The sequence below is a fragment of the Panicum virgatum genome, chromosome 5N, assembly GCF_016808335.1.
Source record: "Panicum virgatum strain AP13 chromosome 5N, P.virgatum_v5, whole genome shotgun sequence".
In the NCBI taxonomy this organism is placed as follows: Eukaryota; Viridiplantae; Streptophyta; class Magnoliopsida; order Poales; family Poaceae; genus Panicum; species Panicum virgatum.
The window spans coordinates 5,253,670-5,269,119 of record NC_053149.1 but is presented as its reverse complement, the minus strand read 5'-3'; the positions used below and the strand labels follow the sequence as shown (position 1 = coordinate 5,269,119).

At 41.9% G+C, this 15,450-nt stretch overlaps 1 protein-coding gene and 1 long non-coding RNA gene across 3 annotated transcripts; one reads left to right on the top strand and one right to left on the bottom strand.

The window, feature by feature from the left end:
* Positions 1-123: 123 nt before the first annotated feature.
* On the bottom strand, positions 124-2,724 carry LOC120674409. The gene is made up of 4 exons (XR_005675104.1): positions 2,405-2,724; positions 1,672-1,721; positions 1,093-1,153; positions 124-957 (listed from the first exon to the last, which is right to left on the bottom strand). It is a non-coding gene; the product is annotated as an uncharacterized LOC120674409 (long non-coding RNA).
* A 3,847-nt stretch (positions 2,725-6,571) lies between these two features.
* LOC120674175 lies at positions 6,572-13,997 on the top strand. Of its 2 annotated transcripts, none has more exons than XM_039955314.1 (5): positions 6,572-7,013; positions 7,110-9,438; positions 10,506-12,227; positions 12,984-13,230; positions 13,309-13,997. In XM_039955314.1, exons 2-5 carry the CDS (start codon positions 7,279-7,281, stop codon positions 13,860-13,862), a joined length of 4,683 nt encoding a protein of 1,560 aa, XP_039811248.1. In that variant the 5' UTR covers positions 6,572-7,013; positions 7,110-7,278; the 3' UTR covers positions 13,863-13,997. The 2 variants fall into 2 exon arrangements, with proteins under 2 accessions (XP_039811248.1, XP_039811249.1); XM_039955315.1 differs by having other exon boundaries at positions 13,315-13,964.
* Positions 13,998-15,450: the final 1,453 nt, after the last annotated feature.

The window sequence follows — 15,450 nt, the reverse complement described above, 5'->3', positions numbered from 1 at the left end:
GACGTACCCAGTGCCGTAGGCTTCCCGCACTGTGCGGGGTCTAGGGAAGGGTTGTTTTTAAGTGGTCCAAATATGCATGCATATACATTAAATTTACACTGAAATAATTATGTACAATGGCACTCAAGGTAGTATCTATGTTTTTAGAAAGGGTGAGATGCACATCAGCTTATCTCTTTTCCTCCCTTACTTGCACAACAAAGAATTAACAGACATAAGATACACTGCAATCACACAATAGGATAATAAAAAATTTCCTATTTTAGAAAGAGATAAAACAATTTAAATGCATGTATATGGGATGCATCTCAAAATAACATATCCATTGCTTCAGCATGTTGGCTCTACTTCAGTTGACCCATCAAAGTTTACCTAAAGCATGCACATGACGTTCTGTTGACGAACCAGTTGGAGTGCATGCACCAGCCATCATGGGGAAAAATTGTTGTTCATAATTCTCGAGTAAAGTAGTACAACGGCAGAATCATAAGTAACAGATTCATCTTGGAAATCAGCAGTTGCCCTGATATTCTAAAATCCGAACACAAACACATCGATGACATATACTTTGCAAGATTGATAGAATGTTAAGCTACATTCCAGCAATAAAATGTGACATGGTCACTGGATCAGGATGAAATCAACGAATTATTTATTTGAGCTATATGAAAAGAGCAATGTAGATAATAGTTAACTGTTTTTTTTTCAAATGCCCTTTTTTTATGTAGCTAGATCAGAGTAGCATGTCAGCAGCTGTGGACAGATCAAAAGAGGTCGGTGTAGGCACATTTTAAATAATTTGCAATTTATTGGCTAGGATATATAGGTTTAACACAACATTTTGTAAATACAAAACAATATTAATTTTACACAGGTTGACACTTTCACCTTCTCATTGCTGGACTCGACAGGATTACTTCTTGCACCACCGTGTAGATCCTTTTCAAATGGCAACCTCTGCATTTGTATAGGAAAAAAATGACATATATATCAAACCCAATTTACTTTGGTGATTGTAATAACAATAAGGAAACCATATTAATAATTCAAGGATATTTTGTTGTACAATAATTTCATACAGAGAGGATTGACCTCTTTATTGGAGATAATCCATGCTTGTGTCTGAACACATGTACCAGCTGACCTGCACACACTGGAGTGGAAATATGAGGTGCCGCACTTATTTCACTTTGGAAATCAGAATAACCGAGTGAACATAAGTTTTTAAAGAATAAGTATTATATTGTGAAGATGACGCAGCCTTTGCTCTATTTTGAAATAAATGGCAGCTTTCTTGGTCAATTGACCAAACAGGTTGTGATCGTTGTCCGTACATGTGAGAAATTTACATATCTAATCAATCGATGAACCTACTTACTATTCTCTGAAGGTTAAGAGAAACAGCTGAAACTTTGTAGCACATGAGTCAAGACCGGTGAATTTACTCTTATAGGTAAACACATTTTTCAGAACATTTGATATCACTATTGCAGAGGTGCCATGAAAAGCTTGAGAGCTGTAAAGAATCTTTATCGAAGAGCACTTAAATTAGCAGAGCCTAAACTTACCTTGAAAGAGTCCATTCTGATGCCCATTGACTTTAAAACACTGGACTATAAAGATCGTAAGAGCAGCAGAGGTATGTAAGGATTGTGTCGATTGGCAACGTACCTTGTATATGTAGTTTAGTGGACTAAATTCTTCAAGATAAGCCACGCAACCTGCAAAAACCAAATCAATCATTCAAGGTTTAAATTAATATAAAATTTGCATATAGATGTACAAAATTTAGAGTACATAACTCATACAGTTGTGGAGGTAGTATAATAAAAATTGCAAGAAGCAATAGATCCATCAAATAAATTGTCAGATGAAAGCAATAATTGTTCTCAGGTAAAGAAATGGAATATGTATTTTCTATACTATTTTATATTAAAACATCAGAATCAATTAAACCAGAAAGTAAATCATAGAAGCATAAGTCGTCGTATAAGTGGCACACAGTTAGAGATGAATTGGTAATAGAATCAGGGAAATATTTTTTTTTCCTAAAAATGGGTTCTTCTCCTAGCCTAAGGGTGCGATGCTGCAAAACCTGAACACTACAATAGTAGTTTCATAATTGTCATTTTGCAATCGGCTATTGTTTTGGTACACTATACACATCCGAAAACACTACTTGTATCGTAGTGCATCAGGGAGGTACAGATTATGCTAACTGAAGTAAATAAGAATGAATGAAGTGGTGGGCAAAAAAAGAAAGAAAGAAAACAATGAGCAGGAACTAAATACAATCTTGCTGGCAGGATTTATATTATAATAGAAAGGGTGAGTACAACAATGCTATAACTGATATATCTCATTAGGCAGTTCCATCAATGTTTTGAGTGAAGCAAGGAAATACTTTGGCTTAGCAGCTTCATTTCCCAGAAAAGGTCAGGAGGGCCATGGACTCTGCATGTAGCCATTACACCCTAAAATTGAAATATTCATTCTAGGAGTATCGTACAAACTGTATAGGAACAGTAAATATTCAGTCAAAAAATAGATTAGAAAGAAGATAGATGCTGTTATGCAGAAAGCAATATGTCTTAACCATATAAGTGTTAAGAATCAGAGCTTTCAGAATCAGCTCCCTAAATTACATCATCACAAGCACATGGTAAAAACTACCAGCAAAAATATGCAAGCTAGGAGCATTTATATCAGCATCAGCTATAGCAGAAAGAAGGTTTATATTATAATAAAAAGGGTGAGTGCAGCAATCACTTTACACACTACTGATTTATCTGCATTCCCTCTATCCACCTTGCATTGCTACTTTTGTGCCTCAAGCTGTCAAGCACAAAGACATCTGAAATCAAGAGAACTATGCAAATAAAGGGAATGTGGTTACTGGTATTAGTTAGCAAAAAGTTTTAAAAACAGCTGAAACAAGAACATATGTACCCAACCTTTTGTTTAGGCAATACGTCAAGCAGTTGGAGTGCATCAAAACTGAAGCATAAAGAAGAGCATGGAAAGCTCTCTCTCCACTGAAGCCACATCGTGCAAGTGCCCTTTGTCCACTGCGGCTCTGGAATAAGCTCATGTTCATCACCAAGTTGAGCACCTTCGGCGACCAAATTGAACCAAAATCAACAAAAGCGGATTACAGACCCATAAAATCGAACTGCAGATTCACAATATTGAACTATAGACCAACCGAATCTGTATATGTGTGCATCAAATCTCAAATCGGGGGGGGGGGGGGGGGTGAGTCCTAGCGTGAGAGGGAGAGGCAGAGCAAACCAGTGAGCGGACGGATCGAGGGAAAATGGAGCCGCGCGGATGATGCACAGGAGGCCGTGCGGGGGGAGCGGGACATCGAGTAGTCGTGACGCCGGCGGCCGTCGCTAGGGTTTCGTGGAGCACAGCATCAGGCGTGAAAACTACGGGAGCAGGCAGCGCCGCAGCAACGCTGGCGGCCACCAGCGGGGCCCTTTCGCACGGCGCAGCGGCCGGTGCCGGACACCGCCGGGGCACGCGCTTGGCACCACACCGCAGCCCGTGGTGCCGTCGTTGCCCGCCACCGTCTGGCGCGGTGGGGCGGCGGCACGGGGATGGGGCAGCGGCGGGAAGGAGGAGAAAGCCGGTGGAGAGAGGAGGCCGCACGAGCGCCACACTGCTCGGGAGCGCCGAGGAGGAGAGGAAAAGGAGGACGAGGGCCCGCGCGGCGCGAGCAGCGCCGGCGCCGAGCTCGGTTACCCTTGGCGGCGGCGGGGAGGAGGCGGTGGGAAGGAGGAGGAGAAGCCGGGGACGGGGATGGCGAGGAGGAGGAGGGGTGGGTCGGCGGCGGGGAGGAGGAGGAGGGTGGATGGGACGGCTGTGGGGAGGAGGAGAGGGGAAAATGGGACGGCGGTGGGAAGGAGGAGGTGGAGGCGGGGTTGAGGCGGCGGCGGGAAGGAGGAGAGCCGTGGGATGCGCATCGTGCGGGTCAAATCATTTTCGCTGTCGTGGACGAATGGGAGGCCGAGAAAGCGTGGGTCTTTAACATATAGAAATGAATTTGGTGTAGTTCTGTATCTTACCTCTCTCCTGCATCTCCCTTTCTCTAGTTGTCCCATCCCTTGCTATCATCCTTGTCTGTTGATTCCATTGCAATTGCCACGGCAGCTGCCGGCACAAATCCATCTCTTCTGAAACCCACTAGTGTCCTTCCCTCTGCCAATGTACTCACATCATTATATCAAGCAAGAGTTCTGAGGCCATATGGCCCCGAGCCACATTCTGTTGGCGAGTTTCTGGCAAACGCAATAACGCCAAGTTCCCAACAATGACGTCTCCTAGGTGGATGGCTCGCGACAATGGCCACCAACATCAATCAATTCTTTGACTTTATAGTTGATCGCAGTATGATTAGAGCAAGTCCAATATTTGATCTAATTGTTTCGCTACAAGTCAAAATACAACAAGCAAGTTCTACAATAGTGATCTTTTATTTGTCTACAACATACTTATTTATTGTTATATGATGATGCTAGTTCTTACTCATACTTTAATTCTTTTTCTTATTCTCCATCACATCTGCTTGCACCTTGGCCCACTGAGCTCGCGCTAAGTTTGTTACTTGCACGAAAGCTAAATTACATCATATCAGCAAAAATACTGACTAGTTTGGCTATCCCATTGTATACCCTTAGCGATCTATTGTTGTCCACTGTTCAAGTTCAGGCTAAGTAAACGTTCTTCTTACTCTATCCAGCACATTCTCCCATTGAGCACCCACTTAAAATGATGCGAAGTACGGCTGGCCATAACAAAAGCTCATTAAAAATTACTCACTCTGTTCCAAATTGTAAGTTATTTGGATAAATTTAGATACATGTATCTAGATATATACCAAAAACTATATATCTAGATTTGTTAAAACGACATTCCATTTCAAACGAATAGGGCAAGCGATACTAAATTATAAAATATTATATTTATAAAAATAATATATAAACTTAAAAATTGGGTTTCAAAATTGTTATATTATTTTATTTTTTAGACTGCTATGTATATTCAATTACTTCCGTAATCAGAGACCCACATAGATTCATTGAGCTTGGCCAATGTGGCAACAAGGAGTATTCCAATTACAACGTACTCACATTTACAAGGTAAATATCATCCTTTTTAATCGAAAGTTGATATGTTGAGTTTGAAAAACTCAGCATGCAACTACGAAGCAAGAAACATCGCTAATGTGCAAGAAAGGTATAATGTTGTACAAATAAAATTGTGAGATCAAATTTTTGGGAAAGATTTGGTAAAATGCTTTTGCAAAGTATTTTTGAGAAAAATGTCTTGCCAAAATTTTGCTGACAATGTTTTGATGAAAATTTCAGAAGAGAAGATTCACAAAAACTTTGACTAAAATTTCCTTGTAAAACAAGAAAAAAAGTTTGACAAAAACTTTGGCTACTTTGACAATGTATAAGTAATTCTTATAACTCAGTAAAAATAGAAAAAAAGATCAACTTGTATCACTAAAACCATTTTAAAAAATAAGTAGAGAAACATAGATGATAGAAAGATGTCGGTTATAGCCACATGTCACCTATTGGCTGAGAGAGAGAGAGAGCAGTGGGAACTGGGAAGTGGATTGATGTCAATATATCATACTAGACTAGATGTCGTAGGTTTTTCAAAAAAAAAAGACTAGATGTCGTAGGTTGTAGCAATTGCTCTGCATGTTGTGAGCAGTGGAGAGTAGGGACAAGTCATGCTTTGGCAAGCACTATAACATGCAAGCTAAAAGAAAATGTTTGCGTAGGCTATAACATGGAAGCTAAAAGAAAATGTTTGCGTAGGAGTGTTAATTGGTGATTTTTATATGCACCTCCAATCCTCTTCGGTTCAAAGTTTTGTACTATTTTTTCAAATTGAAATCAGATTTGCACCTCTATGTTTGCGGGCAAACCTATCTGCCTCCTACAAAATCCAACGACCATACATCTTCTTAGTAAATCCTAACCATTAATTGCATTCGAGCTACACGACAGAAAAAAATGTTCAATCACCTGAAATACAGGAAGTGTGTATGTATAAATGCATACCATCGTACTATGATGTCATATCTAGAGCGACATAAATATCCGTTACCTACTAAGAGCCGCGATATATATTCTAGTCTTATGTGCCATAAAGGAAGCTTCAAGTGCACATGCACCATTTCAACTAATTGCCTCAAAATTCATAAATCCTGATAAAAAATAAAAATGGTTGGTTTATCTTTCTAAATTAATAGAGAGAAGAAAGTCCACCAAACACATGCAATTTAATTCCTTAAGAGGTACTGCAATTCCACGTCATTGCTTTCTTCATGGGAAAAAAATATACAGAAAAAGGAGGGGTTCCCTTCTCATAGAAGAAAATTTGCAGGAAAAGAACAAATAAATAAACCTGGCTAATTACAAATCTCCTTTGGAAAGTTTGCTTGGCTCACTGACAGGGACTCGCGCCTCGAAGCCCGCCCAAACCCCGGAAGCGGCAACCCCTCATCATCTCCGTCCAACCGAGATCGGACGGCACGTGTTCCCGCAACTCCCGCACGCCTCACCTTCGCTCACTCGCCAGTTAGCTGTACCCCACCATTCCCCGCTTTCAATCGGCAAAAACAAAAAAAAACAAACCCCGAGACAAGGAGGAAAAAAAGCTCGAGAAGAGCAAACCCTAGGCTCCCGTGGCGCCGACGAAATCCTAATTCGCCGCGTTGGATCGGCCCAGGCAAGGGGCTTTTGACACAGATCGGCGCTTCCCCGTCCCCGGATTCGATTCGGCAGCTCAATTTGGCGCCGATCCGTGGCTGGATCTTCTCGCAGCCCGCCGCCTCTCCCGCTCCCCTTTCTCTCGATCCGTCTGCGAAACACTAAAGCACTCCGCCGCTCGACAACCCTCCGCCGCCCCAGCAGACGCCGCCGGGACCCGGAGGCAAGTTGCCGTCGCTGGTCCGCCAACGACGTCTGACGCTGACATAGGCCTCTAAGGTAAACCATTTTTCTGTCCACAGATCTGCGATTTCTTTTAATGTTATGATGGCAAAACGGGTTAATGAGGTGATTGTGGATGAATTGATGGTGTAGGATTGCAGATGAAAGGATATGATTGAAACTTTTTCGGTGAACTTGCTTTGGATTCAACTGAACCCCCATGCCCCAGGCCAAGTCCGCCCCTGATCTGGGAGCGGGACTTTACGTATGATGGGAGGAGAAATTCTGCGAAAAACTTTTCTTTTGATCCGTGGGCTCGTGGATGGAATCCAGTGGCGGTGATAAGCCCACTGCAACAGATGCTACTGAGTCAGTGTTGGGTTTAGATGGTGAGGAGACTTTGTCTGAGAGGGAATCTGTTGGAGCGAGGCAAGTTCCTGGCTTGCCTAATGGGGGTGGAAAGGAGGCTCCTTCAAGCAGTTCATCTGCGGGGAGTAAGAGGAAGCAGAACAACTTGGATTCTGATCAAATGGAACTCAATGAGCCAGGGATTCCGAGCTCCAGTTCAGATGATTCCACATGGAGTATAGATAGTTTGGATGACTGTCGCCAACCCTCATTGTCGAGAAATAAGAATGACCACTCTGAGCATTCAGTTACTTCTGCTGGAGTTACAGTGATCAGGCAGCCTCGTGGTGTCTTGAGGTTGAGGAAGCTGCCCCAAAATGTCAGTACAGAGAGTTGGACTGGTGGTCATAATATTCCGCAAGCCAATGGAGTTCCTGGATCTACCCAACTCCAGAGTAGGAACAGGAGAGCGGAATCGATTGAGCTCAAGGGAAACAGAGTTGGTGGTGATGACCCTGTGAGTTGCTTGAGAACTGAGAATGGTACTTGCAATCATGATACTGGTGCAAAGTTCTGTTCCGAAACTGAATTCTCAGTTGAAAAACAGTCCCTTCTTTCAGGTGAACCCCCTCAAGCTGTTCATGTTGACAAGGGTAGCTGTGGCCGTGTAAAAGACGATGATGGTGTTAATTTGGAAGAAAATGCTGCTAGGATGCTCTGTTCTCTATCAGATAACAGATGTGCAGGATCGCCAAGGAAGAGAATGAAATCACCTGATAGGTCATCAAAGAGACCTTTTCCTCAGCATTCAAATCATTTCAAGAATTCATACAAAAAGAACAAGGATGTACCTGGTCCAGCTAGGTTGCTGAGGAAGCGTGATGATAAAGTTCCATTCAGGAAGCGTCGTCCACGGAGGCACTTTTATGAAGTCAGCCCTCGTGATGTGGATCCATTTTGCATTGTAAAAGAGAGGATCAGGGTGTTTTGGCCTCTTGATGAGACTTGGTACTTTGGCCTGGTCAAGGAATATGATCCAGTTAAAAAGTTGCATCATGTCAGGTATGATGATAAGGACGAAGAATGGATCAATCTTCAAAATGAGAGGATTAAGCTCCTGTTTTTGCCCGCTGAAGCTCGCAATAGATCTAAATGCAACAATTCTAGGTCAGTGTTTAAACCGAGGTATGAACAGGATGACCGAGAAGACATGGATGGAAGCAATACAGAGAGTTCTGAGTCAGGTCCTATCAGCTCATGGTTGGCTCGATCAAACCAAGCAAAATCTTCTACACTTAATAACATCAGCAAGCTAGATCACCCTCATTCTGATGTTCCAATTTTATTTGACCAAAAGCAGTGCCAAAGGTCTGTTGCCAAGCAGGATGGGCTGTGGCCTAATGATCCTATACCAGGTAGTTCAACTGCAAATGGTGGTGCAGAAGTTCTCAAGGATAGGATCGCACCCGAGGACAGGAGGTTTCGCTTTGTTTATTCTAGGAAGCGATTTTGCAGAAAAAAGAATGGTTTTCTCACCATGTCAGAACAGAAATCTAATTCCCGAAGAAGTGCAAGTCCTGCCACAGTTATTAGCACGCTTCCTTGTATGCAATCTGGTACTGAAACTGGTGCTTCGGTGACATATGTCATACTGCTATTGAGCCTCCCACTGAAACCTGTTTATAAGTTGATTCGTGAAGCCTGTTTTGTTTGGGTTTCCAATGCCCTCTTCCTCCTTCAGCATGGTACATTGGTTGCCTTATGGCCTGTTGTTCATCTAGACATACTTCTTGTCGATAATGTTTTAGGCTTCAAGCACATTCTTCTTGAGACATGCTTGAGATCAGCAGTATCTCTTTTTTGTTTACTTGTTGGAAGCATCAAGCGGTATTCTAGGCAGAGAACTACCAAGGCATTGACAATGCCAAGCACCTCAATCAGATTTCAGATATCTGGTGTGCATGGTAGAAGCCAAGTAGTGTTTATGCTATTCAGCTTCGTTGGGGTAGATAAATCAAAATGGAAACGCCTGCAAGGAAAGCTGCAGTGCCACTGTTCAAAGAGGGAGTTCTCTAAAGATTGCACAAATGGTGCCGTTCAGAAAGGCCTTTCTTCAATTAATCTCTTCTCTAAGGTACCATTCCAGCTTTTCGGATGCAGTTTAAAGTGATATTTGCACTGACTATCTTAATTGCTTTCCCTAAAGGATGTAAACAACCTTGCATGCTTTTCATATTGTGAGCACTGCCCTCATTAACAAATAGAAGCATTAATATCACACGGTATGCAGCAGGACCCCCTTATGGGGCTGTTGAGGCTTAGTTCTGGTTGTATGAAGCAAAACATGTTGTAATGGTTTTTTAGAATAGCATTAAGATGGCTTCATCTTTTTGGGTGTACTCCTAGAATTTGTTTGAGGTTGTCCGTCATCAGTTTTTGGTTATCTGAGGAAGTTGAACTGCTATCTGGCCAAGTGATGGATAGTCATCTTTCTCTTACTGCGTATATACTTATGCTATATACTTGTTTTTTACTCCTTTTACTAGAATAGTTAGGCAGCTAGCATTGTTTAAATTCTGCAATAATGTTGCTTTGCCAAATCTGTTATGTTACATTTCAATAGAATCTACTCCCTCTGTCCCTTTATAAGTTTCGCTCGGGAAGCGTGTTTGTGAGGGAATCATGCTTCCCGAGCGACACTTATAAAGGGACGGAGGGAGTATATACTTGCCTATGAAATTTACATTACAACTCCTGGGCACTGGAATTGCTTAATGTATTTGAAACGTGTGTTCTTTGTTTCCTTCTCATGTCAATGATTAGTTATTTAGTATTGACGTTATTTTGTTTTTGTTGTATGTATGGTCTCTCTATATTACCCTTCTGTCTTTATCATGCCTCCAACTTATTATTTCTTGTCAAGTTATTTGTGCCTCAGTAATCCTTCAACACCTTATGTTCTGCTTGTGCTTATGCCTCCTGTGATTTATATATGAATTTTGAATTTCTGTTTTCAGCAGAAATACACATTTTAACTGCTGTTTGTTTAGCGATCTACTCCTTTGAGCAATCCATTATTTGTCATTCATGTCCAACACATAGTTGTTAGCATGATCTAATGCATTGCTATAAAACATTGTGCTAAAGTTCTATATTTGTAGGAAATCAACTTACCATTGTTCCATGTTTTCTGTTAAACAGGGTTTTGATGTTCAGGAGGCTGACTTTCTTTCAGAATCAAATTATTCAGATATTGATCCTGTCGTTTATTGTCTTGATGACCAGTGTAAATTTGCTCACAACATGCTGGACCTGACAACTGCACCTTCACTACTTCTTTGCCACCACTTAAAATCAATATCTGAAATCAGTTCGATTAATGGTTCTCAACAATCCATTTCATTTGCTTTGGATGAGAATCAGCAGCAGCTGGTAACAGACCATGCATCTGGTACTGTTCGTCATGCGCCTCCTAGAGTTTGTTTGCTTAATCTTGGTTCGTCACCTGATAGTCCATTGGATATGGCTTCTGCTAGTTGTACAGACCAAGCTTCTGCCAGTTGTACAGACCAAGCTTCTGCTAGTTGTACGGACCAAACTAGCTCAGCTAGTAGGGAATTCAAGACTGCTGAATGCAATGTAATCCCAGAATGTAATGGTGGCAATACTGGTGATGCAAACATAATGTGCAGCAAGTTTCGAGATCAAAATGGGCCTTATGTTGGTGCTGACAAACCATGTTCCTACAACCTTAATGAGTCTTCTGAGAGGCATCTTTCCATCAATATTCCTCAAGATAAGGTGATTGATGCGCCAAATGACAAACCTCTTAACATAGATGAAAAAGACAATCAACCAGTATCTAACTTGGTCCAGGAATTGAATGAACATCCAATTGGTCGTGCTACACCAACTGCCCCCAGGACAACCTACCATCGGAATCGGTTTACATCTATATCACGTGCTTTTGGAGATGGTTCAAAATTACTGCCAGAAGACCTCATGTTGACGAGCTTTGCTGGTGGTTCTAAGAAGCCACGAAGTCAGGTTTCATACTCAATTTCTCCTAGAAGTGAGGAATCTGGCATAAAACACAAAGGACATTTTCGCAAGATACAATCTCATAGCAGTGCTAAGATAAATGATGCAAAGAAACTTCCTGATAGTTCTAGAAGTGGGCATAGCAGTCCGGAGTCATTGACTTGCGTTGCAAATGTTCTGGTTACAGTTGGTGATAGAGGTTGGAGGGAGTATGATACCCAGATCACAATGGACTCTGATGGTCAGAGGGAACGGCGGATATGTGTGAAGCTTGCAGAAGGAATGAAGTATGCTCACAAGGTCTGCCAAGTTTTGCAGCCTGGAGCCACAAACCGCTATACACATGCTATGATGTGGAAAGGTGGGGCTGAATGGTGCCTAGAATTTCCTGACAGAAGCCAGTGGTTGATTTTCAAGCAAATGCATGATGAATGTTATAGCCATAACATCAGAGCAGGGTCTGTGAGGAACATTCCAATCCCTGGTGTCCGTTTGGTTGAAGTCCATGATGATAATGATGTTGTATCCTTTGTGCGATCTGAAGATTATATTGGCCACGTTGGAACAGATGTTGAAATTGCTCTTGATGAATCCCGTGTGGTATATGACATGGACAGTGATGATGAAGAGTGGATATCAAATTGGAGGAAATTCTTAGTAGGAGATGACATCACTGCACATGAATTGGCAGAAGATTTGTTTGAGAGGGTTATGGACAAATTAGAGAAGTTTGCGTATAGCCATAATTGCAATGAGCTCAGCATTGATCAGATGAAAGAACTGAATATTGATAATGTACCACTGGACATTATTGAAGTGATACATGCATATTGGCAAGATAAGAGGCAGAAAAAGGGAATGCCACTTATTCGACATTTTCAGGTGAGCATGTATTTAGCATTTCCTTTTGGGCCTGTTGCCTTGAGATTGTTATTGTTATTGTTTTAGTGATTCTCTGGTTTATGTAATACAGAAAGCTGGTGACATTTGATAATTGTTGTCTAGTTCTGTCTGTCATGTTTCATGCAATGTTTAGTAAGGGGTCTGAGCTTCTTCATGGTCCCAAGCTAGATGAACATTGCATATATAGCTGCCGTAAACTGGCATATACTTGTGGACATATTTATGTATTTAGACAGAAAGCAGATGAACATTGGATATTTGTTATCTAGCTCGATTATTATGTTTCATGTATGCCTAGTACTGAAGCGTCCTTGACATTATTTTGCAAGCAAAATTTTACTTTCTTTGTTCTCAGCTTTGATACGCCAATCAAGTGAACACCATACTGTGAGTAGATTACATTTGGTTGCAAATCCATTGTTTTCCTGAGTTGTTCTGACCACTTATAGTCTGTAGAGCTAGATCCTCTTGGGATATTATTATATTTGTTGCATAACTAGATATGAAATTTTTCTTTTTGAATGGTTGTAAATAATGGCAATAGAGCATATTGATTTTAAAAAAAAATCAAGGTGACATGCACGGTGTCGTGCTTCCTGGTAAACACAACTGTTTGTTTTTCCTGAACTATGGTTATGACATATCTTTCTTACCAAACAGATTGCTATGGTCCAAATACTGGCTGAGAAATGGGTACACACTTATTCTAACTTTTACATCATTTTCATTTTTCAGTCTGCTATGTATAAGATCTATGAGCAGCAGCTACATGAATGGGAATCAACAGTATACAGAATGCAGGGTTCATCAAATGGGTACCAAGAAAAGAAATTACCTCCCAAACCTGCATTGTTTGCATTCTGTTTGAGGCCTCGCGGACTCCATGTGCCACACAAGGGACCGAAGCAGCGTTCTCATAAGAAGCTTATGTCCACAGGCTACCATAGCTTTTCAAGAGAGCATGACAGCTTTTACCGACAAGGTACTCTTCTTTGATAGCTACCAATCTAATGATTGTTTTGCCTTTTCCTGTTTGCTGATGTGTATTCCTCTTGTCCAGTATCAGGCAGGAAATACAATGAATACTTTGGGGATGGGAGGATAGGTGAATCATATGACAGTGGTTCTCTTTATTCCCCAACAGGGTATTCTCCCAGGTTCTCTACAAGAACAGAATCTCCTCGGGCATTTGATGCCTCAGAAAGAAGCTCTACACCAAGATTTTTCAGGACCAATAGTGTTAAAAGGACTGCAAGCTTTGCATTTTCTGATGATCACCAACCATCACCTTCCTTCCGCCATCAGAAAGTAAAGCGAGGCGCACCTGACCACTGGAACAATGTCATTCATGAATGGCAGAACTCGAAGCACCTCTACCCCGGTTCATCCCGCGTTGATATCGAGGAGCTCAAACTGCGTGATGCTGCGAGCACAGCGCAGCATGCAGCTGCTGTGGCGAAACTCAAGAGGGAAAAGGCTCATTGCCTAATGCACAAGGCTGATCTTGCCCTCCATAAGGCCACGGTGGCACTCATGATCGCCGATGCGATTAAATCCTCCAACAGGGACACCTCCCGGGATAGTAGAAGGGATTCAAGGGATGAGGAACGCTGACATGTTTTTCGTTTCTCCTTTTTGCCGCGAGCTCTTGGCGCATACATGCAACTTGAACTCGCTGGATCTTTCGCTGATGAAGGGAGCTTGTTTTGCTCCAGTCCACCGACTCAGTAGATGGCATCTCTTCCTATCTTTTCCCCCTCGTCGCACCTCCTGTACATAGTTTTTCATTTTTCTTCAACCCCCCCCCCCCCCCCCCCCCCCCTCTCCTTTTTTAGACCTCCCGGTTAACATGTTGCCCGGTGAAGAATGGGCCAGAATGTTAGGTCAGCTATCTGTTGGTACAATCTTGGCATGTTGCCCGCATAGTGGCTAATGTTGTCTCATGGTTGAGTCACTCCATAGAATGTGACTGTTTGGGTCTTTGGGGCTAGGAGCCGCTATCATATGAAAACAATGGAGAGGTGAATGAAAGGCACAGTACAGGGTGTAGTGCCTCTGAAACTAACATGTTGCCCATCTGGTGTATCTACATTTTTTGCATGTCTTTCTTTCAAGAATGCTGCAAGCACAAAGAATATACTATAAAGTGGTGTGAACGAGGACACGAATGCGGAATTCATACCACATGTTGCCCATTTTCAATCTCCGCCCAAAACAAGGTAAACCGTGCTCACGCTTCGTACGGCACCAATGAATTTGAGGAAATCCACATGTGGCTTCAAAACGGATCCTAACCTTGTCTACCATCGTCGTGAGTGCGTGGCTGGTGAAGAAGTGCTACTGCACGCCACACGCGGCCACACCTGCAACTTTGCGAAGGCATATGCATCCATCAATATTCAATATCTTATTTGGATAAGAGAGAGTACTTGCTACTTCAACTTCCCCTCGGCCAAGTAAGAAATCATTGTGACATCGAACCATCCCTTTTTCCCATTACCAAGAAATTTTTTTCACAACATGGCGAGCTTCAATTCGTCCACCAGTTACTTGTTGGTTTTCATAACCCTACCGTGCAAGCTTGAACTAGGAGATGCATACGATAGAACTTATATATAATGGTTTCTTATCCGAAACTTGCCATGTGAAACTTTTCTTTTACCCAAACGGAGCTGTGTAGACAACCACAGACCAAAGAAAAGTAGCCACTTGCTGATTACTGGAGCATGGAATAGCTTCTGTGTAGCGATAAGCCTCGTGTCAAACTCAAGCTTGGGAGATCCCTTTGGGCCAGAGCAATCCGCGAAAATGCGTCTCATTCGTTTAGTCTTGATCAGCCTCACCTAGAACATGACAAGAAAATGACAGCATACTAGGCAATAGTTTTGACTCTCGAGTGACCTACAGTCTAGGATTAGTCTCTTACAGTTACAGCTGGGTTACTCCAGACAATAATGCTCTTATCAAGTGAGACTTAACTTGAAAGCAGACAATTCAACTTGAAAAATCGAACATTAATTGCGGATCCTGAATCTTTGGTCGAAACATCAATCGTGTCATTTTCTTTCAGTTCTTTATTCAATTCGTCTTTTATGCAAATTAATAGTAATATAAATATCTTGAAACATATGACATGATTAAAGTACCTTCAGTTACAAACCTAATAGCACTTTTCTTTATTTACATAACTAATACTAGAACA

Coding starts and splice junctions, on each gene's coding strand:
- LOC120674175 (XM_039955314.1), top strand. CDS start 7,279: ATGGAATCCAGTGGCGGTGATAAGCCCACTGCAACAGATGCTACTGAG. Junction 9,439..10,505: donor CAATTAATCTCTTCTCTAAG/GTACCATTCCAG, acceptor TCTGTTAAACAG/GGTTTTGATGTTCAGGAGGC. Junction 12,228..12,983: donor CACTTATTCGACATTTTCAG/GTGAGCATGTAT, acceptor TTCATTTTTCAG/TCTGCTATGTATAAGATCTA.